The 27,376-nt window shown below is 37.0% G+C and overlaps 2 protein-coding genes across 3 annotated transcripts in view; one reads left to right on the top strand and one right to left on the bottom strand.

The window, feature by feature from the left end:
• zc3h3 (zinc finger CCCH-type containing 3) overlaps positions 1-5,107 on the bottom strand; it is a 56,528-nt gene extending 51,421 nt beyond the window's left edge. The window contains exons 1-3 of one of the 2 annotated variants that reach the window (XM_055051658.1): positions 5,031-5,107; positions 1,811-3,170; positions 845-1,011 (exon numbers count right to left, since the gene is read on the bottom strand). In XM_055051658.1, the coding sequence (XP_054907633.1) occupies positions 845-1,011; positions 1,811-3,170; positions 5,031-5,076 (1,573 nt within the window). In that variant the 5' untranslated portion in view covers positions 5,077-5,107. The remainder of the gene's footprint in view (positions 1-844; positions 1,012-1,810; positions 3,171-5,030) is intronic. The other variant, XM_055051667.1, reaches the window with a different exon arrangement.
• A 971-nt stretch (positions 5,108-6,078) lies between these two features.
• On the top strand, positions 6,079-14,271 carry cyldl (cylindromatosis (turban tumor syndrome), like). The gene is made up of 15 exons (XM_055051647.1): positions 6,079-6,367; positions 6,569-7,033; positions 8,293-8,559; positions 9,625-9,703; positions 9,786-9,955; positions 10,375-10,537; positions 11,020-11,161; positions 11,330-11,440; positions 11,514-11,605; positions 11,691-11,754; positions 11,838-11,970; positions 12,126-12,234; positions 12,308-12,426; positions 13,076-13,289; positions 13,363-14,271. The coding sequence occupies exons 2-15, from the start codon at positions 6,599-6,601 to the stop codon at positions 13,545-13,547; spliced, it is 2,283 nt and encodes a 760-aa protein (XP_054907622.1). The 5' UTR covers positions 6,079-6,367; positions 6,569-6,598; the 3' UTR covers positions 13,548-14,271.
• Positions 14,272-27,376: the final 13,105 nt, after the last annotated feature.

The raw sequence follows: 27,376 nt of genomic DNA, 5'->3' as shown, positions 1-27,376 counted from the left end.
TATGACCGAAAACTAGGACCATTGCACATAAAAAAATAGACATAAGAGAAATAAATAATTGTCAAAAAACAAACAAAACAAAAAATTCAAACTAATTCCATGTATTTTTAAGGAAAAAAACTTAATTGTCTTATGTCGGAAAGTTGTAAACTTATGAAAAAGAATATAAAATTTTATGTAATTAAAGGCCCACATTTATGATATTAAGTTTAGGAAATTATCTGACATTGCAAAGTCGGGAATTTGTTTCGACATATAGTTCTATACAGGATCAGAGCCAGGATGTAGCACTTACACTTTGGAAAATATCCAGATGTACATTTCATAAATTTATCACAGGACTTCTGTCACTTTTTGACACAGATGTCACAGATCTGAGTTTATAATTTCAGAAAACTTCTGAATTTTTTCTCTTACAAATTTCTAACTTTATCATATCAGCAAACATTCTAGTTTTACTATCAGAAATATAAAGTGTTAAACATCAAAAATTTATGCAAATGTTTTACTTTTTCTTGTTTATTTGCAAAATTCTTAGTTGTTTTGCAGAAATATGTCTCACTGACGGCAGTCATATTTTTTCTTTAATTTGAATTGTTTGTAATAATTTGTTACAACAGACTAAATTTTAAAATCATTAGGAAACAAGTGGAAGAAAAAAAGTCCAGATTTAAACATGTAAAATAATTGCTAGACATTTGTTAGTAATTCTGAAGCTACTTTAGCCAGCACAAAAAGACAACTAAACTATGAAAACCCAACACACTCTTATCAATGTCCATTAATTATTTTGCAGATAACTACAAATCAATTCATCCTTTAAAAACTGGTGTGTGTTTCTTACTTGTTTTTGACAAGGTCAGGGAGAGACGCCTCAACTTATGTCTGCCAAAGCAGACCAGTTCCCTGGAAGGCGTCCTCCGAACTCCTGCAGGACTCCTGGTAAAGGAGTACAGTCGACTACGCAGGGGAAACTTTGCTGTAGCCAGACTGCTTGCCTTCTCTGATGCACTGAGGGCAAAGTAAGAAAGCAGAACAGAGAACAACGCTTTAAGGTGAAGAAGAAAACAAATAAAAAACAGAGCTGATGAACATAAAGAACAGCAAAAATATACATGGCTTATTTATACAGAATGACAGACATATTTCATTCACTTAATTCTGTTCATTTTTAAAATTGTGCTTTTCAAACAATGAGAAAAGAAATCAAATACCAGCTTCATTGAAAGTTTTAATATTACATGAAACCAATTACATGACATTTTGTACAGAAATCTCTTCTGCTGAGGTTTACAGGAAGACTGATGGCAGCCTTCAGCTCATCTGTATAGTTGCCTCTGATGTCTCTTATCTTCCTCTTTTTAATACTCTAAACTCTTTGTGAGGTTTAGGTCAGAAGTGTTTGCTGTCCAATCAGGAACGGTGATAAAATGGACACTATCAGGTACAAATTCTTGTGTGTGTGTGCAGGTGCCAAGCCTTATTGGAAAGGAAATCTCCATCTACATAAAGCGTGTCAGCATGTTAAAGCTTTTAATGGTGCTATATAAGATTATATTTTTTATAAAGAATATTTCAGCAGCTCAAAGCCATGCCATCTAAATGATTACAAATAAATTCTTACGTCACTATCTATAAAATATATTAGTTTCACTATTTAAATGGTAATACTGATATGCATTTATTTTCTTCTTCATTGAGATGCACATAAAAACTCTTGTGCTGCCACCTTCTGGTAAAAAAATGCAGACAGCTTAACTGGTAAAAATTTGATCAGTAATGATATTGGTGAATCAGTGTGTAAATGTACCTGATGCCAGACTTCCTGATAATTTTCATTCTGCTGCGGAGTTTGAACCCAGAAGGGGAGGAAGAGCGAAGGTACGCTCTCTGGGGGACAGCTGGAGTAGGATGTCCCGTTTTCAGCCCTTTGCTGCTTTTCTCTGCCGTCCAGTGGAAGGCAGATCTACGACGAGACACTGGTGTAGTTCCTGTCACCGACCCGGCTGCAGTCTGACCTCCGGCCTTCCAACGGTAGCGGCTCATGTGTGTTGAGCTGGCAGTAGAACCTGCAATTCCCCTCTTCGGCTTTCCAGAAGGTGTAGAGGCTGTTTTGAGTTTCTTGGCAACATCTCTTGGAGGATTAATCAGAGCTTTGGGAGACAAAGGCTTGAGCTGGTTCTTAGTTTGGACTCCTGAGGAAGAAACCCATTTGTACTTTGAAGTCTTGGGGGCTACAGTGACAGGACTGAGCTTTCGAGGAAACTTCCTGGGAGGCGTTTTCTTACTTGATCCACCTGATGAACTCCCAGCAGTTGCTGCCGCTTTGAGGACAGATGTCTGAGAAGCTGTGTCTCTGGTCATCGGTACGGAAACAGAGCTGGCTGCTTTGGGCTCTAAGCTCACAGTCTGACTCTTCACCCAGGTGAACTTGGAATTTTTTAGAAGTGGCGCATTAACCTGGCCATGGAGGGTCTCTGGTGAGGGTTTTGATTCTTTGGAAAGAGAAGGTAAGGTTGGAGAATTAGTAGTCTTGCAAGTTTCTGGGCTGGTTTTCTTGTTCAAGGAAGGTTTGTTCTGTATTTGAATCTTGCTCTGAGAACTTATTAACCTGTTGACATTAACAGAAGCAGAAGTCTTGAATGAAGCTTCAGTTTTCTCTGCTGGCAGAATGGCAAGCCTGTTTTCAGTCTTTTGTGCATCTGACTGGATATTTGTGCGACCTGAACTTGAACCCTGCCGTTCAGAAAGTGTGTTTAATCGTTCTACTGCTGCTTCACTTACTCCAGTTTTCCTGACTGTAATTCCCGCTTTATTTTGCGTAAGATTCCCTGGCAAAGAAGTAGCAGCTTTGGAGTTAGATTCATGCCCCGTGCTGCTGATTGTTGCAGAGATGCTTCTAGTGCCACACTGGGAGGTAGCTGGATGAAGGGAAGTGGAGGGAACAGCTGAGGATACTGGTACTGTTGACTGGGGACAGTTGTTCCTCAGAGAGTATGTTTTCCTCCAACTTCCACGACTCTGAGGAGCATACGGCCTCCCTCTGGAGATGTGAGGATGGCCATCAGACGTGTTGAAACCTCTGGCTGTTGAAGAAACCTCAGGCTGCCTCTGCTCTGCTGCAGCAACTGGTGCATCTCCATGGACGCTCTTATGTTTATTGATAAGATCTGAGGATTTAAAAATCATTCTGACTTAGTTATAAAATTCATTGCATGCTTAAAATAAAAAAAATAAACACAATAAGACAGAAAAGTAACTGACACAAACACCCTTTTTGATGGCAAAGCTAAAATCTTGGATAGTAAATTAACAAACATGCCTAAACAAGACACAGGAACAGGCCCTCCTACAAAAATCTGTATATTTGGTCTGAAATGTAAAGTTCTCTAAATTTCAATATGGGTTTGGAAACAGTTAATGGAACCATACATGAGTGATAGAACTGGAGTGCAAATGTGTTTGGCAACAAGAACATTTGTGAAGGAGTTATTATTTTGCCAACATACAGTCATTGCAAAAACAAAACACACCTTCTGTCTATTCCATACTTTACCATACTGGCATCATAGAACTGATCTGGTCTTTATCAAGTTAGATATTTTTAACATGAAATATATTTTTAAAAAACTAATAATGTTGGATTTGTTGTTTTTGTTCTGTTGATGAGTCAGTGCTGTTTGAGCCTGACCTCAGACAGTTGGCCTCATATTTGATTCTAGATTACTTTTGGATAGAAAGTTTGTAGGCGATTCAGTGACAAAAAACTAGCCCAGGTCATCACACTCCACCAAAAGGAAATTGTTCAAGAACTATTGTGTGTATTCAGAAAAAACGATGTAAACCTAAGTCATTATGTTATTTTAGTAAAAGAAAAAAAAAAAGCTTTCTTCTTCACCCCTTCTAAAGAAATTTAACTTGTTTTTTTATAGTCTTATGACATTTAACATTTAACTTACTAAGACCAGTTGACTCACAGGGAGTTGGCTGGGATAGTCCAGTCCACCATGTCACTAAATGTTCCATGCAAGCTCTGTATTCAACTTCCTGACATACCTGAAAACTGCAGTCATTTCAGAACTTTTGCAGACAATAGGACTGTTTCATGTACAGAAAGGCTGAGGTGTAAAGAATGAAAAGAAACCATGCAAGTACAGTCGTCTGATGTGCCCCTATGCTGCTGACCGCATTGTCACGGCCTGCTTGTAAGTTCTAATCTAAGTAATCAAAGTATTTATAGAAGTATCCATCTGTGTCTCAGATCACAGGATCCTGGCATTGCTCCCTGCTTTCCCCAGGTTGATGTGGCTTTTTTAAAGCAGACCCAGGCTTGTCAGACAGATATAATTTTATTGTGAGTCAATAATGATGAATTTTCTCTTTTTATTGTGGTAATATGTACCGGTCAGCTGCAAAGCAATAAGCAATCAAAATCCCTACTCGTACAAAGGTGGTTATATTGATTGTGATTAGTCCAGTACATTTTACTTTAAACCATATCTGAGCAGGAAGTATTAATTTAGATTCTAGTTTTGTTTTTGTTGTAGAAAGACAATAGAGGAACCCGCTTTGATTTAAACAATGTTAGAACGTGGGAAGGTGCCATGTTTTATTTACTATGTCCTGATATCAAACTGTAATACTGAAAGATGTAATTTTTTACCAGTTCGTTTTAATGTTTTGGTGTAACGACTGCTTACAATTTCATCATTCTCTAGAGGAAAATGTCTGGCTTGTTTTATCAACACATCGATTCAACTTAGTAGTATTTTTTAAAAGACGTTTACCTTAACAATTCACGTTAATTGGATGTATATTTTTTCCTGCACTTGATTTCAGTGACATTAAAGTTCTAAAGCTCAACACAAACATAAAGCTAACGGTTAACGTTTGCCTCTAAATTATCCGAAAGAAAGGTTTTTAAATCTACACACGGCTGGTTTAGGAAAATGCACAAGAGTAAAAAGATTTTCTCCCTCGCTGATGTAACACAGAATAGCTGACATTGATCAAATAAAACAGAAAAACACCTTGTAGAAGTTCAATCTGCCTCTTCAGCGCTTCTCTTTCCTCCATGTTTAAGTCCGATGCACCTCAACGTCAGATCCTTACTGATGACGTACATTGTCCTGGCCAATCAGAGTCCAAAGTCTTCTGAGCTATTTTGCTCTCAGTTTGGACTTGCAGGCTTCAATATCGTAGCCGATGCAAACGTTTTATTTTTAAGAAACCTAAGTACTTTCCATGAAGTAGTTTCTTTTGCAAAAATGTTTGTTCTTGTTTTCACACTTTATCTTTCTCTCTACAGTTCCAAACTATGTCAAAACAATAAATGTGCGAACATTTAAATTCTTAAAAAGAAATTATACATGATATTCAATTGTATGAAGAGCAATAAACTTGTACTCAATAAAGAAGTTGATTTGTAACTGTGGTCTATTAAGACAGCTTTACTTGCAGCAACATAATTATACAACGGATTTATGCACTTCAAGCTCAATCACATTAAGAAAATAAGAAAGTTATTTTTGAAGAATGCTTGTTTTTTTATTGCAAAATTAAATAATCAGTTATAGCTCATAATATATTCTGTGTGTATGAGATATTTTGAACTTATATTTGAAATAATTAAACCCTTTAAATGATATTTTGAATTATAGCTCGTATTATTATTATTATTTTTTGTTTGTTTGTTTGTTTGTTTTTTGTTTTGTTTTTTTTTTACAAAATAGTGGCCAATTTGCATTTTTAAAACAGATACCAGCACAGGATTTATAAGCCATTTATTAGTTTATATCGCAGTACAATTTGCCAACTCTTACAAAACTGGTCAGGCCTAAACAAAAGTAGTCAAGTGTAGCCAGTGGAAAGGACAACAAAACTTTTTAAAGTAGGAAAAAAACTACATTTAAATAAAATGGTTGTTCCAAATCACCATAAAGGAGGAAGCAAAAATGAACCCACATGCAAAGTTGGTCGTAAGCAACCAGGGAAAATCCCCCTCAGAAATAGTCAGGGCCTTGTTGTTGTTTCTTGCCTGTAAGACTTTACCGAGGGCTTTCCTCTCGATTCTCGCTGAGCGTCAACAGATTGTAAAACAACAATGTCACTCTCTAAATATTACGGTTTTTACGCAGTTTAACAGCAAATAACGCGAGACTAACAAGTTATCGGTGTCCAGGGAGCTGTTTAGAAGATGTATTAAACGTTTCCACAAAGTGTGCTGTCCGTGGGACCTCCGTGAAAGCTGCGCTGTAGAGAAAGTGAAAGGAAAGGATGAAAGGGGAAGTGAAACTTTACGTAGGAGCTGGGACGTTTAGCTAAAGGAGCGACGAAGCAGCAGAAATTAAACTCCAAAGTTGTCGAGGTAAACTTAAATAGACGCAGTTTTTTTTAAATAAACACTCACTAGAGTATTTTTCAAGTGTTTAATTTTCAGTTATTTATTTTGACAATAGCTGACAGTTTCAGTTATTGTAATGTTTCAACGTGCTATTGACTTAGCTTCAGTGTTGCCATACAAATCAATAACTTAAAACTTGCCATTGTTTGTTTTGTGCCTGTTCAGAATCTTGCTGTGTAACCAGACTAGGACAACATGGATCCATATGTTTATTTTATCGTAACCAAAAAACCCGAAACCCCCCTCCATATCAAGCTTGGAAGCATTTGTTACATTTCTGACTTCACGTATAGGAGACATATTTCCGAGCCTGGTCGTCTCACAAAATTACCAGTCACGTACTTAAAATCGCTGAACAACTTACCTTATGATATTGACGTAACCTGCATGGAGCAACTGAGTCCAGAGGAGGCCGATATTCTGTTAGCCTGTGAGCCTGAAGATGAGAGGCTGAAGTGTTTCAGAGACAAAGATGCTGTCCAGGCATCCCTGGGATTCACCATGGGAACGACTGTGATGGTGAAAGAAGAAGATGAGACACTGATGGGCATCATTCGCTATATTGGACCATTGTTGGAACCAAATTATACTAATCCCATTAGAGGAAGATTCTTTGGAATTGAATTACAGGTATGACTAATAGTTAAACCAATTAATAAAACAACTTTTCTCTTTTCACGTGAGCACATAAAAATTTACAACCACTGGGGTTACAAATGCTTAATACTGCATAATTATAATATTAACAGAAAGACAGCTTCAGACAAACAACATTTTATATGTAACATTTTTGCTGTTGTTGAGGAAGGATGAACCCCAAAAAGCTGTGATTGCTCATTAAGTTCCCTGTGGCAGAAATAACTTAGGTTAGTTGCTTTCTGTCAGACTTTTTTGTAGAAAATTCACTTGGAGCTCTTAAAAATGTCCTCAGATTCTTAATACGGTAATTTCTTTAATAAAAATATTTTGAAAATGTCCTTCCAAGGATAACGAGGGGCATCGCTTCCTTCTGTAATGCCATGGTTTGCTTCAACACTCACCTCTATGGTTCAAAGCTGCAATCTAGAAAACTTTTGCATCGTCAGACACAAGGACGATGATAATGATCTTCTTGCTTTGCGGTGCTTTTTCATTCTTATTGAGTGCAAAAATATTTTAGTTTTTGTGTTAAGCACTTAATTATTTTTTAAGTATTGTGAGTGAAATATAATTTGGGGTTCATCTAAGATTTATTTACCTCGCATAGAAAAATATACAGACCAAAAGATTTGAGCTGAATAAAATTGCAATTTCATTTCAGTGGTACTGACAGGATATATATCTGTTTTAAGATTACAAATACTTATTTTTAACTGTGCTTGCAGATTAGGGGTTTGAAATGAAAGCAGATTTTATTTACATAAATTATGCAATTTACTGAATACAGTTGTCTCATGTTTGCCACAGGAAATCCTTGTGTGCTTCAGTTTCTGACACATGAACAGGAGCAGTGAAGAAAAACATTACTCATTTTCTCCATTACTTAATCAACTTGCCCATCAGTGGCTAAAAGCTGAGAGTAGAGTTCATTTTATGTAGCTGTCTCCTCACCTGGTAGCTTGTTTTAGCTGCTAAGTACACAAATTTCAGAATGAAAGTTATGCCCAGTGTTAGTATGTTAATTGTTAATGTTTTTTGCTTCAGCTGTGCTTGATATATATATTTTTTTCTTTTTTTTTTCTTTACCTACAATTTTCTATGATTTGTGCAACATAAAATTCCAACAAACCTAGAGTTGAACTCCCCTAAAATTGGATTTACATTGAGAAATTTTGTGTGATTAGAAATGTTTTTGTATGTGTTTATCTGTGTATATCTCATCAGTATTTTCTGCCGTCTTTTCTCTCAAGACACCAGACAAAGGGAAGGGAAAAACCGATGGAAGCTATGGATCTAGGTCATTTTTCCGATGTGAGAAAAACTGTGGCGTTTTTGCCCCTGTCTCCAGAGTGACGCCTTTAGTTCTAACCTCTATGTCGCCTTCTATGGCCAAGCGCCACAGTCAACAGCAAGCACAAAACATACTTCCAGGAGACAGCGTGTATTTCTTCATTGATGATAAATATCGCTATGGGATAGTACTAGACATTCAGGAAGATATTGTGCAGATCTCCACAGTAAGTATATAATTTGAAATATGTGTATTCTCATAAAACTGACGCATATGCCAAAGTAAGGCCAAACATTCATTTCACTGTGAGTGTAAATGTTGAAAGTATTCCTTAGAAGTTTTATGGAAAACTCTGGCTCCACCAGCACCCAGCTATTTTAATACTGTGTGTTTCCAAAATACACTGATTCTTAGTTAACAAAGTGAAAAATCTACTACTGCGGTAGACCCTTGAAGGCAATCTTAAACAACAGCAGACTGGTGGATGTCAGTATCAGATTTTTAGTAACATTGGTCTTTTTTTTTACAATCTTGTTATAACTTTAGCAAAACATAATACAGTTCAGAATTCAGCACTTTAACACTTTAACCCTAACCCATTTAGCTTTTATGTAATGTTTTCTTTTCTGCCTCAATCCTCAGTCAGTTGTGGAACATATCTTGTCATGTTAACCGGGAACTTTCATTTCCACTATAGCTACATAATTGCTTATGTTTTCTTGGATGGAAGTCTTTCATTACAAGTTTACACAATAATTTGGAGTTGAGTGAATTGTTTAAAACTAACTGGAATTTAAATGATTGACTTTGAATCAATGGGATCTGGAGAGCGCAGTTTTCTGCATCTAAATTAGATCTGATAGTTTTGTAAAGTTCCTTGTGACAATATTTGTTTTGAATCTGTCTCACATACTTAAACTAAAAACTTAATAGCTAAATCTATTCAAATATAGATTTAACTATACCAGTAAAATTAAATTTATACAAGATATGTGTGTTTTAACTTTAGACAAGCAATGATCATATACATTTCAAGTTCCTGAGTACAAACATAGATACAGAGTCATAATGTTGACCTTACACTGACTCACTGGTGATTTAGGACAATTTTTCTCACAAGTCTGATGTTGTTTACACTGTCTGATGTTGTTTACACTGTCATCAACAGATGAGGACTATGCATTCAGAAAATCAAATGAAACTTTAGTGGCGCAATTGACTTTTCACTCCAAACAATCCTAAAATTGCAACTATTTACAGGATATTTATAGTGTGTTTTCTATGTTTGTAGGACAAAGATGAGAATGGAAAAAGAGGGGGAGAAATTAAGCTTCCACTCTACATGGTTCACAAAGGAGAATTTCCCTCAGGTTTGAGCAGTGTTTTTCTATTTTTATATCTGTTTTCTCCACTTTTGTTCAATCTGATTTTGCTATTTTCTACACACTGTAGGGTCTGAAAGCATGGACATTGATATTCCCCCTTTGGAAGCTCACACTAATCCGAGCACAAGTCTAAACTCTGTGGTTGAAGTGACTTTAGGTAAAGGGAACACGTATGGAATTATCCGCTGGATCGGCAACCTACCTGGCCGTGACGACGTGATGGTTGGACTTGAGTTGGTAAATATATTTGCTGATGTGTTGATGTTTAGATTAAACTGTGAACAAGATCTGTAATGCCTGCAATTTTAATCTAACCTGGAACATGGCTCAGATACAAAAAACTTGGGCCGATACATTATAAATTATATATATTTTGCTGACCTTTTGACAGTTAGAATCCCCGTCATTCTCACATTACCAAACAAATACCACATGGCCAACACACTCCTCTCCTCCATAAACACAAACTTAAACACAGCAACAAAATAGAAATAAACATCAATTGTTAATATTAACCCAGATTTACTGATTGGACAAATAAGTGTTAAAAAATTACTAACATCGTCTGATGTTGATGTTGATTCATTGTGCATCTCTAATAATGATTGTTAGTATTTAACCATGAAGGGATTTGATTTCTTTGAAACTGTCTGCAGGAGGAAGCCTGTGGTGTCAGCGACGGAACAATTTATGGAAAGCGTTATTTCGACTGTCCTCCAAAGAGGGCTTTGTTTGTAAAGCTGACATCCTGTCGTCCTGATTCACGATTTCAGAGCATCTCAGCTCAAAACAACATGACGCCAGAACTGGATAAAAATGGTAAGTTCAGAATTACAGGATGCATTTATCATGATGTATAACATGGTAATTTTAACGTTTTGATGATTTATATAAATAGTTTTGTTCTAAAAAGCACAATTTTAATGAGTCGTAGAATTAAAAAACTGTGGCCAAATTGATTTTCTATTTTCTATACATCATGTAAGTCACATGATGTACCTGTTGGAGAAGAAAACCTGTTTCCTCTCCTTGCCCACTAATTTGAGAAATCTCAAAATAACCTTTTTATTTTTTTATTGGTTTGACTCTAATGGCGGCTAAGCTTCGAATACCTTTTCTTTCTGTTGTCTTCACCCCTATCAAGTTGTTATTTCATAAACTAAAATTGAAGATATTTATATTATCTTTTTCATTTATCTGACAAAACTCCTGCATGGAGTTACCTCAATCTGAATATGTGTTTTATCGTGCAATCTGTGGATATTTGATGGATATAACATTATGTTAATCTTGTTAAACAGAGGAAGATGGAAATCACGACACCGGGAAGCTGGAGACTGTTCCCCCCATCAGCACAGAGCAGGTCGAAAAGCTTTTGATTGGACGAATGAAGGGGATCCAAGGACACTGCAACTCCTGCTACATGGACTCTGCCCTCTTTGGGTCAGAATCTTACATTTATAATTATGAAATACATTATTAAAAATGTGTTAGAACTAGATAAAAAAATTTATTTGTAGCAAAGTAAAAAAAAAACTTTCTATAGTCTCTGGAAATATTTAAAAGTTGAAAATAGCGAAACATTTTTTTTTTTCCCTTTGTGGCCTTCAGATTGTTTTCCTGCTCCTCTGTGTTGGACTCTATGTTGTTCAAAGCAACAACTCCTCAGGATGCTCCAATCCAGAGAATTTTACTCCATAATATTGTCAATCCACTCCGCAGGTGTGTGTCTTCTTTTGCATCTTTTGTTTGTGTTGCTGTGGGAAGGAAGTGTTTAATCGTGTGCTGTTTGCAGTAAGGGATTTGTTCATGGGCGACACATTATGAGGTTTCGAGAGCAGCTGCAGAAACATGGCTACTGTCAGTCCTTCACCACTGATGAGAAGGGTCAGTCTGATCCTCAAGCTCCTAAAAGGTCCAATTTGGTTCTGAGATGAAAACTCAAAGTCTTGATGTAACTTGTCTCTTTTAGATCCAGAGGAGTTCCTCATCATTGTGATGCACCACATTCTTGCCCTGGAGCCTCTACTGAAGCTGTATTCCTTCACCTTTTCTTTTCTATGATTTAACTGTGCCAAACATGCTTTTACAGTTTCTTTCTCTGTCTTTCTCTGTTTAGATATGCTGCTGGCAAAGTTCAGGAGAGCTACTGCTATCAGATATTCCTGGACCAGAACCACAGCCTGGTTCTGCCCACAGTTCAGCAGCTACTGGAACATTCCTTTTACAGTGAAGGACTCAAACTGGCAGAGGTGGGCTGCCTATTTTCTTTAGTGACTATCAATAAATACTCAGATGTTTTAGTTTCAGCCTTTTCCGACCTGCTCCTTTTCCACCACTAGGTGCCTCCGTTAAACGTTTTACTCAGCACTCCTCTTTGCCTTTTTCCTCTGTCTTTAAACTTTAGGTGCCGTCCTGCCTCATCCTTCAGATGCCTCGCTTTGGGAAGAAATTCAAGATGTTCAACAAAATTATTCCCTCCCTGGAGCTAGACATCACCGACCTCCTCTCTGAGGGTAAAATTAAAACACATCCGATCAGACATGATGCAGCACAGTAAACAAAACTCATTGTCCGAGTGTGTTTCAGGTCCTCAGCAGTGCATTATGTGTGGACACATGGCAGTAGAAGAGTGTGCTGACTGTTTTAAAGAGCCAATTTTTAGCCAAACAGGATTTAAAGTCTTCTGCAAGACGTGTTCCACTCAGGTTGGTGGTTTTACTGCAACATTTATTTTCAAGTTAAAGTTTATTTATAAAACACTTGTCTTTTGAGATTCTATGTGAATGAAATAATAAAATACGACATACCTTTTAGGTCAACTAAGTAAAAAATAAAGTGGTTTCTTTTTCAAGTGGCAGTCTGGAAAAGATACCAGTGCCAGTAATCAGTAGGAAGTTTATGATTTAATTTGATCCGCTGAAGGTGATCTACACCCTCACTACCTGCTTTTGTTTGGAACACACAACATGATAGCGATGAGCACCAGAAAATGCCTTCAGATTCAGTGGCTATGGCTGTCTATACTTTTGCATTAAAACTAGCCTACCTACTTCCCCCTGGTTTTTAACTCCATTTGATGGTTGCTGATCACTTTTTGAGAATATATAAATTATTGGAGCTGCCCTAACACCACTCTAATATTTTTAGAGTAAAATTGTTTGATATTGTTTTGTTGGTTTGTATTGTATGTACACTTTTGTTGGCTTATTTTACAGCAGTCAACTTGAGGGTTATTTGTTCATCTGCTGTAACTCAGGAGTTGAAATTTTTTTGAAAAATTTTCCTCAGACTCTATCTCATAATTAGTGTTTCAGATTTTAAATATTTTCCAATAAAGGTCTGTATTTCTCCCAGGTGCACGCTCACCCTCAGCGCCTCTCTCATCGGCCTGCACCCCTTCAAGTCCCCAAAGGCTACATCAACCGCGGCGTCCCCCACTCGCTCACCAGAGACCGCCTGGAGCTGTTCGCTGTGCTCTGCATCGAGACAAGCCACTATGTGTCCTTTGTCAAGCACGGACCAAACACACATGACTGGATCTTCTTCGACAGCATGGCCGATAGAGAAGGTGGGCGTTGAGTTCTGAGATAACATTTCTCCAAACAGAGAGAAAGCTTATTCAGTTTATGCTTTGTTCTTAGGAGAGATGGATGGATTCAACATCCCTGAGGTGCAAGCCTGTCCTGAGGTTGGCATGTACTTGGAAATGTCTCCTGCCGAGCTAGCCAATCAGGTGCCGCGGGACATGAAAGGTGTAGCCAAGCGCCTCTTCTGCGACGCCTACATGTACCTGTACCGGAGTACGAGCATGTGTCTCTATCGCTGAGGGGACAGTTCATTACTTCTGGAAACCCAGTTGCTGTTTTGTATTTCCTTTTTCTGCATTGCTTCAGTTTTACATGGCTTTGTTTGGAAACTTATACAAACTGTATATCTGTTTTGTATATTTGCAACCATAAAAGAATTCCCTTGAACATTTTCCCTCTTAATCCAAGGAAAATATTTTCAAGCTTGAATAATTTATAGTAATGCTGACTTTTGTTGTATGAATGAAGGACAAACTGACAGGAGTTATGGATGCAATTTTGCACTAAAAGAGAAAAAAAACAAAGAAACAAATGACTTGTTGATATGGAATATTTGAATGAAATATTAATCTGTTGATGTAATTTTGTAGTATTCAGGAGTGTACAGTATGATCCAAAAATTATTTCACACCAAATTTTACCAAGGACACATCATTCTAAATGTTTTTCAAATGCTGTAATACAACATATAGTACAGTAAATCTTGTTAATTTTCTTTCCAAAAGTGAACTATTTTTGTATAAGCTCCAAGAGTAAAGATTTGTTCGTTTTGTTCTGATTTTCTGAGAAGTTCTATATTTTGGTGTAAAGCTAATGTGGGACATGCTATAAAGTTGAGAAAACTGCACTTAGAATAGCTGCTAAGACATTTATGGTGATCTTTTCTAGTCATAAAATATGTCAAACTCTTATTGATATCTATTACATTGAATCTAGTGAAATAAATGTAGATTTCTGAAAGGATCAGTATTTGTCTTTTTTTATGAAGCAGAAAATGTATTGTGACAGGCTGCTTAAGGTTTTACTGTGAACTTTTTTGTCCTTTTGATGCAGAAGTGGATCAGTGCTGCTTCAACAGAGATACTGACTCTTAACAGTACAGCTAATTAATCAATAGAAGTTGAAGTGGTTGTTATCTCAGTTTTCTTTTGGTCATGTTTCACATCACGTGGCCATAACTGGGGTTTGACATGCTGATGAACCGGTAAATCCAGAACTTTCCCTTTCAGCTCAAGCTGGTCTTTTACTGCAACAAAGCAGAGTAACGCCCTCATTTCTGCAGGAAAACCCCTGATCCACCTGTCCATCACACAATGTTCTGTCACTGCATTTAGACTAGAAACTAAGATACGATGCCTTGCAAAAGTATTCACACCCTTTAAACTTTCTCACATGACAAGCACAAACTTCAGCATATTACATTGAGATTTTATGTCTTAGACTGACACAACGTGGAGCAGCGTTCACAAAGAAGAGAGTGCACTCTGCCCTGTCCAGCTAAAACACATGGTTTTAGATATGGGGATGCTGGGCCTCATCATGGCTGCTGTAGCTGTGAACTGCTCCAGCAAAAGCAGGAGACAGTTATATCTGAAGACGTTATTCAATATTTTTGGGGAACTGTTCAGTCTATTGTCAAAAAAGGAAATGGCATGGTACAATCACAGTATTTCCAAGGCACGGACTTCCATATAAAATGGAGTAAAGAGATACACAGCTAAGGTAGAGGAGTCTGTTGATAGAACAACTGTTAGCCATCCACTCCACTCCGCTAATCTGTCAAAGAAAGCCATTGTTTTTTTTTTGTTGTTGTTTTTTTTTTTTTGTTTTTGTTTTTTTGTCAAGTCATACACACTCAAAGTGTAGAAGAAGGTGATTTGGTCAGGACAGTCCTGACCAAAACAGCTGTTACACGGTGAAACAGATGTGAGTGAAAGTTCACCTCCCAGTAGGACACCAACCCCTAACATAAGTCCAGATTTACACAGGAATCTGTAATGTTTTGCTTTGTAAAGAAGATTATCGCCTGCACATCCAGGCAGTTTTTGGATGTGCAAAGTTCTGTATCTGCAGTAAAAGGTGGTTATACTGAATATGATCCCGCAGGGGGGCTACTTCTGAGACAAAGTTCGGGCCGGTGGAGTCAGACTGAACTCACAACCAACTCAAAGATTTGTTTTTTCCCTTCAAATTGTTGTTAGTGCTGATTTCTTGCTCAGCCGTTTCCCCTGTTTCATAGCAGCCTCCTGTCTCCGCATGAACTCACACTGAGAGCAAAATTGGCTCCACATTGAGTCTGAAGTCTAGTCTCCAATCAGGTGGGAAGGTTTTGCTGATTAAAAAACAAGTTGTCATGATGTGGTATTATATTTGAGTTTATTCTAGTAAGTGTTTCCATGTAAAAAAATAAATAAAAAGGCACAAAGGAAGGGTTAGCACTTCTTCAATCATTTAGATTATCGCCGGGATGTGAAATATCTGCCACAATTATGGTACAACGAAATGCTGCTGTTTTGGCTTTGAAGTGTCAAATCTGCTACAACGTGACACAATCAGAATACAAAAAAAAGCTTTTTCTCCCCCATTAAAGTGCAGAAAACGGTTGGCTCCAGCTCCCTCTGCCTCATCTTTCTTTCAAACGCTGCCTGCCTGGATATTTGTCTTCGATCTGGATGCCTTTGATCCTGCTGTCTCCCTTTGTCTCGCTGTGATCAGGTCTCTCAGTGACCTCTAACACTAGTTAGGAGTGCTGAGCTGTGCTGTGCCGCCCTGATGAGTCGGGCTCTTTAATACACTCGGGGGCACGGATTGCAATGAAGGAAGCAGCCTTGAGTCGTGAAACGAAGCCCTGCAACTTTATAAAACAGCCGTCCTTTCATCCAACATGCTCAGCATATTCACTGATATGCAAAAAAATTTACTGACCCTGCATGTGTGTGTTTACATAAGGGGAGGAGAGGTGTGTTTGTCAAAGCAGTAAAGTTGGTCTACTGCTGGGGTTGTTGAAAGAAGATAATGTTACAGTAATAATATCCACAAATCCCAAAAATCCACACTTTTCTCTTCAAGCCTGATCCCTAACAAAGACTGGTAAAGATTATGTAGCTCCAGTGTTTAGGAATTTGTGATGAAGCATTGTTATCACAACAATGCTTCACCACTATGCCATTTACAACCGTTCTTAGGAGTACTGGACTGAGAAGTGGTTCAAATGATGAGCTCAGCAGACTCATAGTTTCACCAGGTGGTTGCTAATTGCTGCTGCTGCTGCTGCTATTCTGAAGAAGCTTAGTGGGGGAAGACGGGTGGTGGAGGCAGAAACTCGGCTGGAGACTGCAGCTCAGGAGTCCTCTAACATGCATGAAAGAATCAAAGCAACGCTCCAGGTATGCTTTGAATGAGGGAATGGCATTATAACATTACATAAGGCTAAGAAAAGACGAGTTCACATAATACCTCCCCTTTAAATGGAACACCATGGCAGGATGTTCATGTACAAAGTGAAAAATCTTTTTTGCAATATTTTGTGTTGCAAGCAGAACTTGCCTTTTACAATCTTGTGTATCTTGCTCTGGATGTAATCTATAGAAATGCACACAAATATGGTTAGATGATCATCTATTCCACCCACCCACTCTTTGATGACTGTGCAGGACATCAAGACACTAAAACAGGAGTAAAGTCACACATTGAAAGTTTTCATAGCAGCCACGGCCTAGCAGCATTTGAATTAAAGTTTTAACATGGTCACAATATCGCCTTGAGGGTATTAAGGCTGGTTTTGTATTTTTTCACATTTTTATTATCTTTGTTAGGAAAATGTTTCAGTTTATAATTTGTTCCATTTTCAATTTCAAGGATACAATGCCAACGAGGACGATCAGCACTCTGAAATGTGCTGAGACAGCAATCTCTTTCTCCTCAGTTAACGTTCAAAGGAAAAAAAAAACCATTTCTGCTACTTTGAAGTGAAATAGTAAAGATCTTTTAGAATAAATTCAACCATGGCTGATTAGAAATCTTCTCTGCTACTCTTCAGTAGAGTAAATCTGAACATCCTGCATTAATCACCAGTAAATAAACCCTGGCTGTCTATATATTATCTGTGTCATTTGATCTGAACACCTTGTTCCTCGCAGCGTTTCGTCATGAAGCTTCCAAGCAGGAAGGTCATCAAATACCATCAGCCTTCACCAACTGGAAGTCAGAGCGACATCCTGCTGATGAGGCCTGTGGCGACAGATTCTGAGAAATGAGTGTGATAATTTGTGCCCTGTTTATGTCATTGTGAGTTTTTAAAGTTCTCCCTGATCATTTTTTTCAGAAATTCGTGAAGATGTTTTCTTTCTGGTTAGTCATAAGTTTTCACAGTTTGTTAATGGTGAAATTACAAGCTTCAGTGTTTTTGTCAAGGATCCAAAAGCAAAATACTGCTGTAAAGTAGGAGTCAAATGTCCTGTGGTTTTCAAAACTTTTTTTGTAAATGATACATGTCCTGCACTTGTATTTTCTTTAACTTTGGTTTCTTCTCACCAGCGTATTCACTTCCATGTTTTTGCTGTGTTCCCTACATAACCTGTGACAAACTTTAAGCAGGGCTTCTCTTTGTAGACTTAGACTTAGACTTAGACTTGTACTTTATTGATCCCTTGGAAGACTCCCTCAGGAAATTAAAGTTACCAGCAGCTCACAGGCAAAAAAGTGGCACACAGTAAGCATACGCAAAAGAATACAAAAAAATACAAATTAAATACAAGGTACACAGTAAATGTAATAAGAATATAAATACAAAACAAAGAATATAAATACAACACAAAAGGAAAATATAGGAATTTTGTGGATAGACGTAACATTAGCTTTTGTCTTGACAAATTTCCATTGAAGGCCATATTTGTGGAGCACTGGATCACTAGTCGTCCTGTGAGAAACATATTGTCCAACATTAACTGAGGAATGCTGCATCTCCTCCACAGTTAGCACAGTCCTTGAGGCTTCTGCTTTGATTAAAGTTCTCCTTCCCTTCCCTGTACAGTTAGGTGAATGGGATTTCTTTCCAGATTTGTAGTTTTGGCATACTCTTGCCATGTTCAGAAGACAGATTACAGATTTTTTTTCCTGGATGTTCAGAGCATTATATCCTATTTTAATCCCTGACTTGTCAGTTGCGTTCCTTTGTCTCCATGATGGTGTGACTTCTGACGGCAATTGATTGAGTTTTATTTAGGTGCAACAATAAAAACTGAATTGGTACACACTGGCCAGCACACTCAAGGTTTCTTTGTTTATCTTTTTCAAAAACGATGTGAAAGCAATGCACCAGGTTTCATTTTCTTTTTCTCAGACTATACTTCATGGGATTCTTTGCATATTGATTCCCAGTAAAATATATTTGTACAACGCTGTAGTTCTACAGTGACATTTGAAAATGTTCACAGGGTCTGAAGATTTTTGGAAAATGAAAAGCAATAAAGTTTTTATGGGGCTCGTTGTTAGTTTTGCTTCACTTTCCATCAAGTCAGTTTCACCAAAGCTTCCTCTTCTCCCACGAGAAGTAAAGTTTTTATTGCTCCTTCCTCTCCATAAGAGTTATGACTTTCCTCTCCATATGGTCTTTCAGTTACTTAGCACCATTAGCAATCATAAATGTGTCATTAAAGCAGATATGTTGTCCTAATACAACACAGTTTAGGAGGGATTGCTATCGCTTATGTCCCCAGAAAGGGACATTAATTTGCAGCAGTAGATGTGATCTTTAGATATTAGTACGTCAGCACATGAGGGATCACAACCCACATCCATCATCAGCATGCAAACACTATTAGTTGGGCAGTGTTACAGCTGCATAATTAAGTGCTGGAAAGGTTATCGTTTTGTCATTTGCAGTTCCAGAAATTCACCCGGGGTGGTTTAAATGCCTCCGTTCTCCACACGTCAGACAGCACCCACGCCAGCAGGAACGTGACGAGAGTGAAGCTGCCTCATAAATGGAAAAGTATCAGATGTGACAAAGTAAAGACATAGTGAAGGAAGTGAAGCACAATGATAAGAGATAATAATAAAAGCTGGGAATCTGTTTGCACAGTGAGAAGCCGCTCAGGGAGTCTGCCACTGATTTATCCATTCCAATAACCAGAGAGATGAGTGTACTCTTAATGGGGCCTGGAGACGTGGCTATTAGTGACAAATTGCGGATCAATTCCCTGCAGGATGCAGGTTTTCAGTGCAGCTGGTGGAGTTCTCTTAATCTCCTACTTAATGTGTTGTGTGGAGGCTGCGCTCACTGATTTGCAACCTTAATACAGAAACTTTGATGGACCTACAGCTTCAGCCGCATTTCCAGTGAAGAATCATAGTTGCAATAAACTTCTCTCCAAATTAACTTTGAAATAAAAATGGCTCTCAGCTGTGACATCTTCCGACTGTTTAATTTTCACATTGTGACACAAACATTTCCAAAGAACTCAAAACACTGACAGTGAGTTTGGCACAGATTTCAGAAAACTAGTCCTCATTTCTCTAATTTGGTTCTAATGACATAAACCAGAAGAACATATTATTTCCTCTGACAGCATTTGGAAGTGTATGAGTTTTTCATTAATCTCATCTGTACACCAGACCTTGTTGTGAGAGTGGTACTTACTTTTATGAGAATCCAACAAAAATGATGCTGAAAAGTTAATAATTAATCATATAAGTTTGTGAAAGTGTTTTGTATTATTTTGAACAGCAATTTTAAATGTCACTTAACAGTGTTTTAATCAATTTTATTCCTCTTCATTCTATTCCACCCCAGTCCAAATTGGAATTAAATTAAATTTCAAAGAGTTCAGTTTCATCCAATTATAAGATAAATCAGTTTCAGTTGATCATAAAATGCCAATTAGTAAATAAATAAATATATACGAAAGCCTCCATTTTTCTGGCTGAAGTCCCCTTACCTGAGCAAACACAGGTCTACAGTGGATGAAAAATACTTTTAGCATCAGTTCTCCTGTTGACAATGATTCTATTTATTTCCTTAATGCCCACACCATGTCTGCTTTGAAGACTCATCTTGAAACTTTTGATAAAGTTCCCTGGTCTGCCTTGAAGAAATCATACCTTTAATTATGCAAAAGGATCAAACTCAAGGGGCATCTTTACTTTCATTCCTCTTTTATTTTTCTCTGTTGTATTGGTAATTATTATCAGCCTTCATCTGTGTTTGTCTGCCTCTCTTTTGTCCTTTCAGCTCTCTGCAGGCCAGCACAAAAGGAAGGGATCAAATAGGCTCTGATCCTGAAGTCAGAAAAAAGTGTGTTCTGTCAGGAAAACAAGAAGATAAAATCCCTTGGCAATGGTGATTCAGATATTGGATTCAATAGTGCTGATCCAGTGCAACATCTAAGAGTTGGAGGACACCAAGCCTCAAGGACCAGGTCTGTCCACCCCTGGTTTAAATACACAGGCAGACAATCAGGAGAAACAAAGAACAGCTGTTACTAAACAAGGTGTAGGTGGGATAACAGAGACTCCACATAACACAGAAACCTAAACAAACACACAGAAACAACCAAATCCTTACAGTGTGATTGTTTTACCAGAGTAGGATGTGCAGGTGGGCACAATAGGAAGATAGATCAGTTTTTATTGCTTTGATAATCTATATAAATAAACCATGAAATGCAACCTTTAAAATTATGGACGTACAATATATCACCACAACACAGCAGTGCCTCAATCATTTTTGAATGTATGATGTTTGGTTTGATGAACAATGGAATCACCACTTTGAATTGGGATTTTGAGGCTTACCAGTTAACAGATATTAAACAATTTCTCACAACCACCCCATACTGTGTTGGCTGATAGTAGAAGCTGTTTTCTTTTATTAAAAAGCTGAAATGTTTCATTGTTTTGCATCACTTCCTCAAGAAATTTGTCTCACCCATAACAAACAACATATAGGCTCTATGTGACAGCTCAAACTGCAAAGATATATCCTGTCCTTTTCTCTAATTGCTGAGGTAATGTATGCATTTTATTTCATTTACTTTTCAAATTGTTTGCCTCTTGTGGAGCACTGAAGGTAATCATTTCATCCTTGGAATTAAAATTGTGTATCTGGATCTAAATCTGATCACTTCTTTAAACTCATCTGGTGCCTGAAAGTCCTGAATTGACTCACATGGGAGTGGAAGAACAGCAGGTCTGCTTTGGGCTCATTACAGCTTCCTGAAGTTCTTATTCAAAAGCCAAGTGCAAATCCCTGCAGCCTCCTGTAGAGAAAATCAATTCAAGCCACTTGAATTCATTCTTATTCTTTCAGTCATTATCCAAACTTCATGGATCTGCTCCATCTTTAATATAAGTATAACTCAATGTAAGGCAGACCTCATCATCCAGTTCCCTTTCAACTTCCAAACATTAAATTCCCCAGTTCCTCTATGAATAAAGACAAGCAGCTTTATATTTCATATGAGGAACATCTTTGATGTTCGGGCTGATACCTATTCCACACGCATCACACTTGGATATAAACCGCTCTTGAATAAGCTGGACATTCTTTTGTTACATTGCTAGAAGAACAACATCATCAGCAAAGATGATCACTTTTCTAATTCCTGCACAATCTTCTTGGTTTCACTTTCATAGTTCTAATTGTAAAAAATGACAAATTGACATAGACAAGAAGTATTTATTGTTGTTTATTTACATTTTTTATGTTGCAGCCACAAGCCTCAATGTTGAAGTGAATTTTGGTTCATGTTCTTGTAGGAACAACCAGCTGTTACTGTGTGTATACAAAAAATAAAAGCAGGCAGGCTAAGGATGGATTAATACTAAAGTGGCATCCTCTATTATGTTGAACATAGTACATATGTCCTACAGAAAACTACAGCAAATAAACATGACATGCTGAATAGACCCTAATTGTGATTATTGACTGTTGCTGTTACGTGTTGGGTGAATACACCCTCAGATGGGTCTGCTCAGGCACAAATCTTGCTGCAAGTGGACCTGAACTCCCATTGACAGATGCAGCAGTTGATGGAAGCAGGTTGGAGCAGTAATTGCGACTGTTACCTTGGGATCAGTGCAGCTGTGAAGCATCACTATATAATGGCTGAGCATGGATGTGGCTGTGCAGTGAATCTGCTTTGACTTTATTGGAGCTGCTACTAGATTGATGCAATGCGTGAACCCTGGACAAAGAAAAGCATTTTCAGTCAAATGGCCATAAAGAAAACGTAGGCCCTCACTGTGATGCTCCTGTTTCGCTTATAATTTGAGCAACAAACATTAAGAGCATTATTTGCAATAAAAACTTACAACTCTTGCCTCATTAAACATAAAAAAAATAAGACTACATCAAAATCTCTATTTTTAAAAACTTTGAATGTGAGCAGGTCATTTTATGTACACAGATGGCTTTTTTTTTTACTTAAAAAAAATAGCAAAAATATTCCTAATAATCACTGCAGTGATTTGATTTAAAATTATGAGAAACATAAATTTCACCAAATTTTTTCTTCTGCAAAATAAAGAAAGTTGACCATATAAGGCCTGCGTTGTCTGCCTGTGTGCTTCTAATGAAAGTGCTTAATTGCTTCTCAGTGTTGATTTTTCTTTTTCGTCAGAACCAGCTTATGGAGCCGGAAAACATTTTTCTCAGTGTGACATCTGATGTCCAGACTCCTTTCATAATCATCAGTTGAACACATCCCCTCTGGATCATTTCCTGCAAATCTGCCTTTTGACCGGTTTACCAGCAGTACTGCCCACGACACCCATTAGTGTCCAGGTCAGATGAGAAAACATGAAAAGATAGACGCTAGACACTTCTCTCGGCAGCACAATTAAATCTGACCTTCAGAGGCCTGCGTCCAGAATACAGAGACTCACATTTAAGTTGACCATCTTCGTTCGGGTTAAGACGAACGCTACAGAGACCGTTACTTGAATTCAAATGTAAGATGGATCTAAGAAGTGTGCCTCTGCTGTTAAAATGTCAAAGTTTGGTGATGCAATAAATGGTTCCAAGATTAATAATTTCATAATTTTTCCACAATAGAAGTGGTGAATTTTTAATACTACTCAAATGAAAAATCAAACCTTTTTTATTAATTTTTTTTTTTACATAGAAATCAGAATTGCGTGTTTACTTGATAATAATTGTTCCTTCAACCTCATCTTCAGCTTCAACTCAAATCAACAGCTAGAGGCTCAAAAAAGCAGTACAAACAGTGTGTCATCACCTTGAAACTGTGCTAAACAATACTGGCTTTGGGATCCCATGCCAAGGCCCAGTGAAGGTGCTGAGATCTACAGAGAGGGTGATTCCAGGAGCTTCAACAAAGCAGCCTCCAACTCAGATATACAACGGTTTACGATTTGCATATGAGGGCATGTCAGGTGCATTTTCTGAAGCTGAAATGATGCATATTCAGTCACACAAAAGGAAAAAAAGGCACATCCTGAGAAGGTTTTGAACTCCATCTGCTTTCACCAGGAGCTCTGGTGAATGTATTATGATGAATGTTGCAATTTACTCCAGCTTTCCTGAGCTCATGATTTGTTCAAAGGTGGTTCCAGACAAGTCTTTGTCTCTGCAGAGAAAAATTGAAGAACTGTATTTGACTAAATGACATATCTGTCATCAACAGGCTCAAACTATGATTTCTGCAGTGGACTTACCTCAATTTATCTCTGTGATTGGTATTGTGGATCCAAATGTCATTGCTCTGCTGCAAATTGTTTCATTTTTTGTTCATAAAGTTTCAAAATAGCTCAAAAATTACTTCAACTGGTCCAGTCTTTGGAGTTCCAGACTATATATTTACTTCAGATAACCAGTTTTGAAAAAAGTGTACTTTGCCATGTGGTGCTTGTACAGTTGCAGATCTATGTGCTGAGATGATCAACTAAAAAGCATTATTGTTTTTTTCTTCATTATGTTTATCATTAGAAACAGCTGAAATATTCCTACACAAACAGTTCCACGCTACAGCATTCATGGCCCAGTGAACCTTTTTCCATTTTGTTATGTTACAACCACAAACTTCAGTATATGGGTATTGGGATTTTATTTTATAGACTAACACAAAATAGTTCATAAATGTGAGTTCAAGTAAAATAGAACAGACTTTTCAACATTTTCTTTTTTGGATGAACATCTGAAAAGTGCATTAAGTGTTGTGTTCAGCTGTTAATTTCTAAAGACCCACAATTCACTGCTGTTGCATCTCCGCTCTCATTTGTCATACATTAGTGTTTCTAACTGTGGTGACTGGAAATGTCTATCTTTTACTGCTTTTTTAATTATAATTTTAGAAGTAATTTTTCAGAAGTAATTTTTCGCTTCATTCCAGAGTTGGTGGTAAAAAATGTGGTAAAAAGTGAAAAAGTTTAATGAATTCTTTTTGCAGAAAAATTACAACCCACTAAATTATTCTTCCACTGAAATAAACAATGAGGTTGTGAACTACTTGTTTAGTTTGACTTCCAGGTAATTAGGCAGATGTACAGTACAGTATGACGACATGGAATCCAAGCAAACAAACTACTCACTGAAAAATAAAGAAAATAATGTTTCTGTTTTTGCAGAATTCTGTCATGCTTCAGTATTTCAGATCCAACAAATTGTAAGATTTGTGACTACTTGAGTAAACATAGCATTCACTTTCCAAATGATCATTTTATGTATTAAGGCTCTCTAAGCCAGCCAGACCCAGAATGAAAAAGTAACATTTCACATTATTAAATCCTGAATTAATTAATCATAGATTAACTGCAACCTTTAATTAAATTCTACAATTCATTACTTCCAGCTTTGTACAATCAACTAATTGCTGAAAATTAACCTGTTTGAAAAAATGAAGTAACCTTGAAGGTCCCTAAAAGCAAGATGTTATGTCTCAATTTATCACCTTCACTAATGGCACAAATTGGTACATATACAGAAATAAGAAAGTATCCAAATTCCGGTAGCTAAAATAGAAAATAATAATTACAAATACTAATTACAAATTTACAAAATGGCTAAAATGTCAGGGTCCACATTTTGGACTTTGTATATTGTATTTTTAACTTTTAACATCACAGCCAGTCTTTTTAGTGACAAAGTCACAACAAGTAAATGATACGTGACAAATTGGCCTCAGACATTTCCTCTGTAGATTCAGACAATCTCTTGGAGCTGTGCATGGATGTGCAGCTGCAAACAGCAGGTGTCCAAAAATGACAAAAAGAAAACACACAGAGTAAGCTGGAATGTTGTTGTTCAAGGCTCTGATGGGCCAACCCAAAAAGAGCAAATCTGGATAAACAGAAAGGAAGTGAACTGTAGGCTAAAAGTTAAGAGATTCACAAAATTCTCCAAATCTGCAGACATAACATCATCAGAAAGAGCTACATTTAGCTGATGCAAGAACTCATAGCATATTTTTTAAAATATATTTATGTTCAGAGATTTTGCAAATAATGCCAATAATAAAATTACACAAAACACATTGTATCATACATAAAATTGTTGGTATTAAAAGGAATTAATTTGTTGCCAATAAATTAGAGTAAAGGATATTTATTTCAGTAAACTTTAAATAAATTAAATACAAAATAATTATTAATTACAAACAAGCTAATACTTTCAAAGCTCTATCAGTAATTTATTATTGTACTAATTTTTAGAATTTTTCTGTTTACAGTGAAAGAAAACATTTAGATTTTTTTAGAAGATTAAAATATTCGATCAAATAAGGAAAAAACGATTTTTAATACAAATCTATGGGTTTAATGAGGTGTACATTTACTACTTGCTTAAAGTTTTTAGTGTTAAAAAAAGTCCTTGTAATCAAATGAAAGAAATGCACATTTCTTACTTGTTGAACATGACTGTATGTGCACCATATCAGTACTAGAAAGTTTACACTTTCACACAATAAAGTATCTAACTAAACACACACCTAGAAAAGATGTGTAAAAACAATTAACTTTCTTTACAGCAGACGAAAAACTAAAATCTCTAAAAATGTAGAAACATTTTCTATTTTGTTTGAGTTTATTTATTTTGTGTAGGGAAAGATAAAAATCCGACATTGAGATGTAATTGCTTTTAACAAAGTCATGGATGTGAATCTTGATAAGTAATTGTTTACTATCAGAATTTGTGCATAGCTAAGTAATAATGAAAAAGCTAAAAACTGAAGCCAACGAGGATGGACAAAGACCTGAGTCAATGTTTCACTGTGCAGATTAACCACTAAATGTCTATGTACAGAACAAACAACCTGCTGTCATGGAAATAACCTACCAACCTAACGTGGGTCTCAGAATAAACTGCTCCGACACTCCTGGAATAAAGCTTATCTGCTGTCTTTAACAAAACATTAAGTTATTTCTGATTGGTTTTTGTAAACATGCTACCTTTATTGCTCTGATCATGGATAACAAACATAAACATAGCTTCAAACAAAAATGGATGCATGATTTTAAATCTTATTTTATCATTGAGTTTCTGCAATGCAGTGTTCATGAATGCAAAAGAAACCCAAAGTCACTGTATGAAGTGCCTCCAAACCTCTTCTGCTTTCTACAGGTGTTGTCTGCAGGATGTTCTGTGCCGGTGGTCTGGTGAATCTGCCAAAAGTGCAACACATCATCAATCATGCCTCCAACACACAAACACACACACACGCACACTCGCATGCATGCATACACACACGCACACACACACACCCCCACACACGCACACACACACACACACACACGCAGTGTTGCTCTGTGAGCAGCTGTTCATTGTTTAAGTATATTCTGTTTATTTAAACTGTCCTGAGTAGTGGAACAATTCTCCAGAGGAATGTACCCAATGGCACAACGTGGACACATCAGGCATCATCTGCTTTTGTGAAATATAATCTTGAGTTACAGCAGTGAAAAACATATTTGACATAAATACATCTCTTTTTCCATCAAAGAAACTATTTCTTTGACCGAAAAAGACTAAGAGATACATTTTGTCTTTAGTTTTCAATATATTTTGATTATGAGGTAGGGATGGTTTGTTTAAAATCAATTTTAAACAAACATA

The sequence above is a fragment of the Poeciliopsis prolifica genome, unplaced genomic scaffold (assembly GCF_027474105.1).
Source record: "Poeciliopsis prolifica strain line A6 unplaced genomic scaffold, Auburn_PproV2 SCAFFOLD002, whole genome shotgun sequence".
NCBI classification, from domain to species: Eukaryota; Metazoa; Chordata; class Actinopteri; order Cyprinodontiformes; family Poeciliidae; genus Poeciliopsis; species Poeciliopsis prolifica.
Note: the sequence above shows the minus strand (reverse complement) of the source record. Positions and strands in the feature narration are given on the sequence as shown.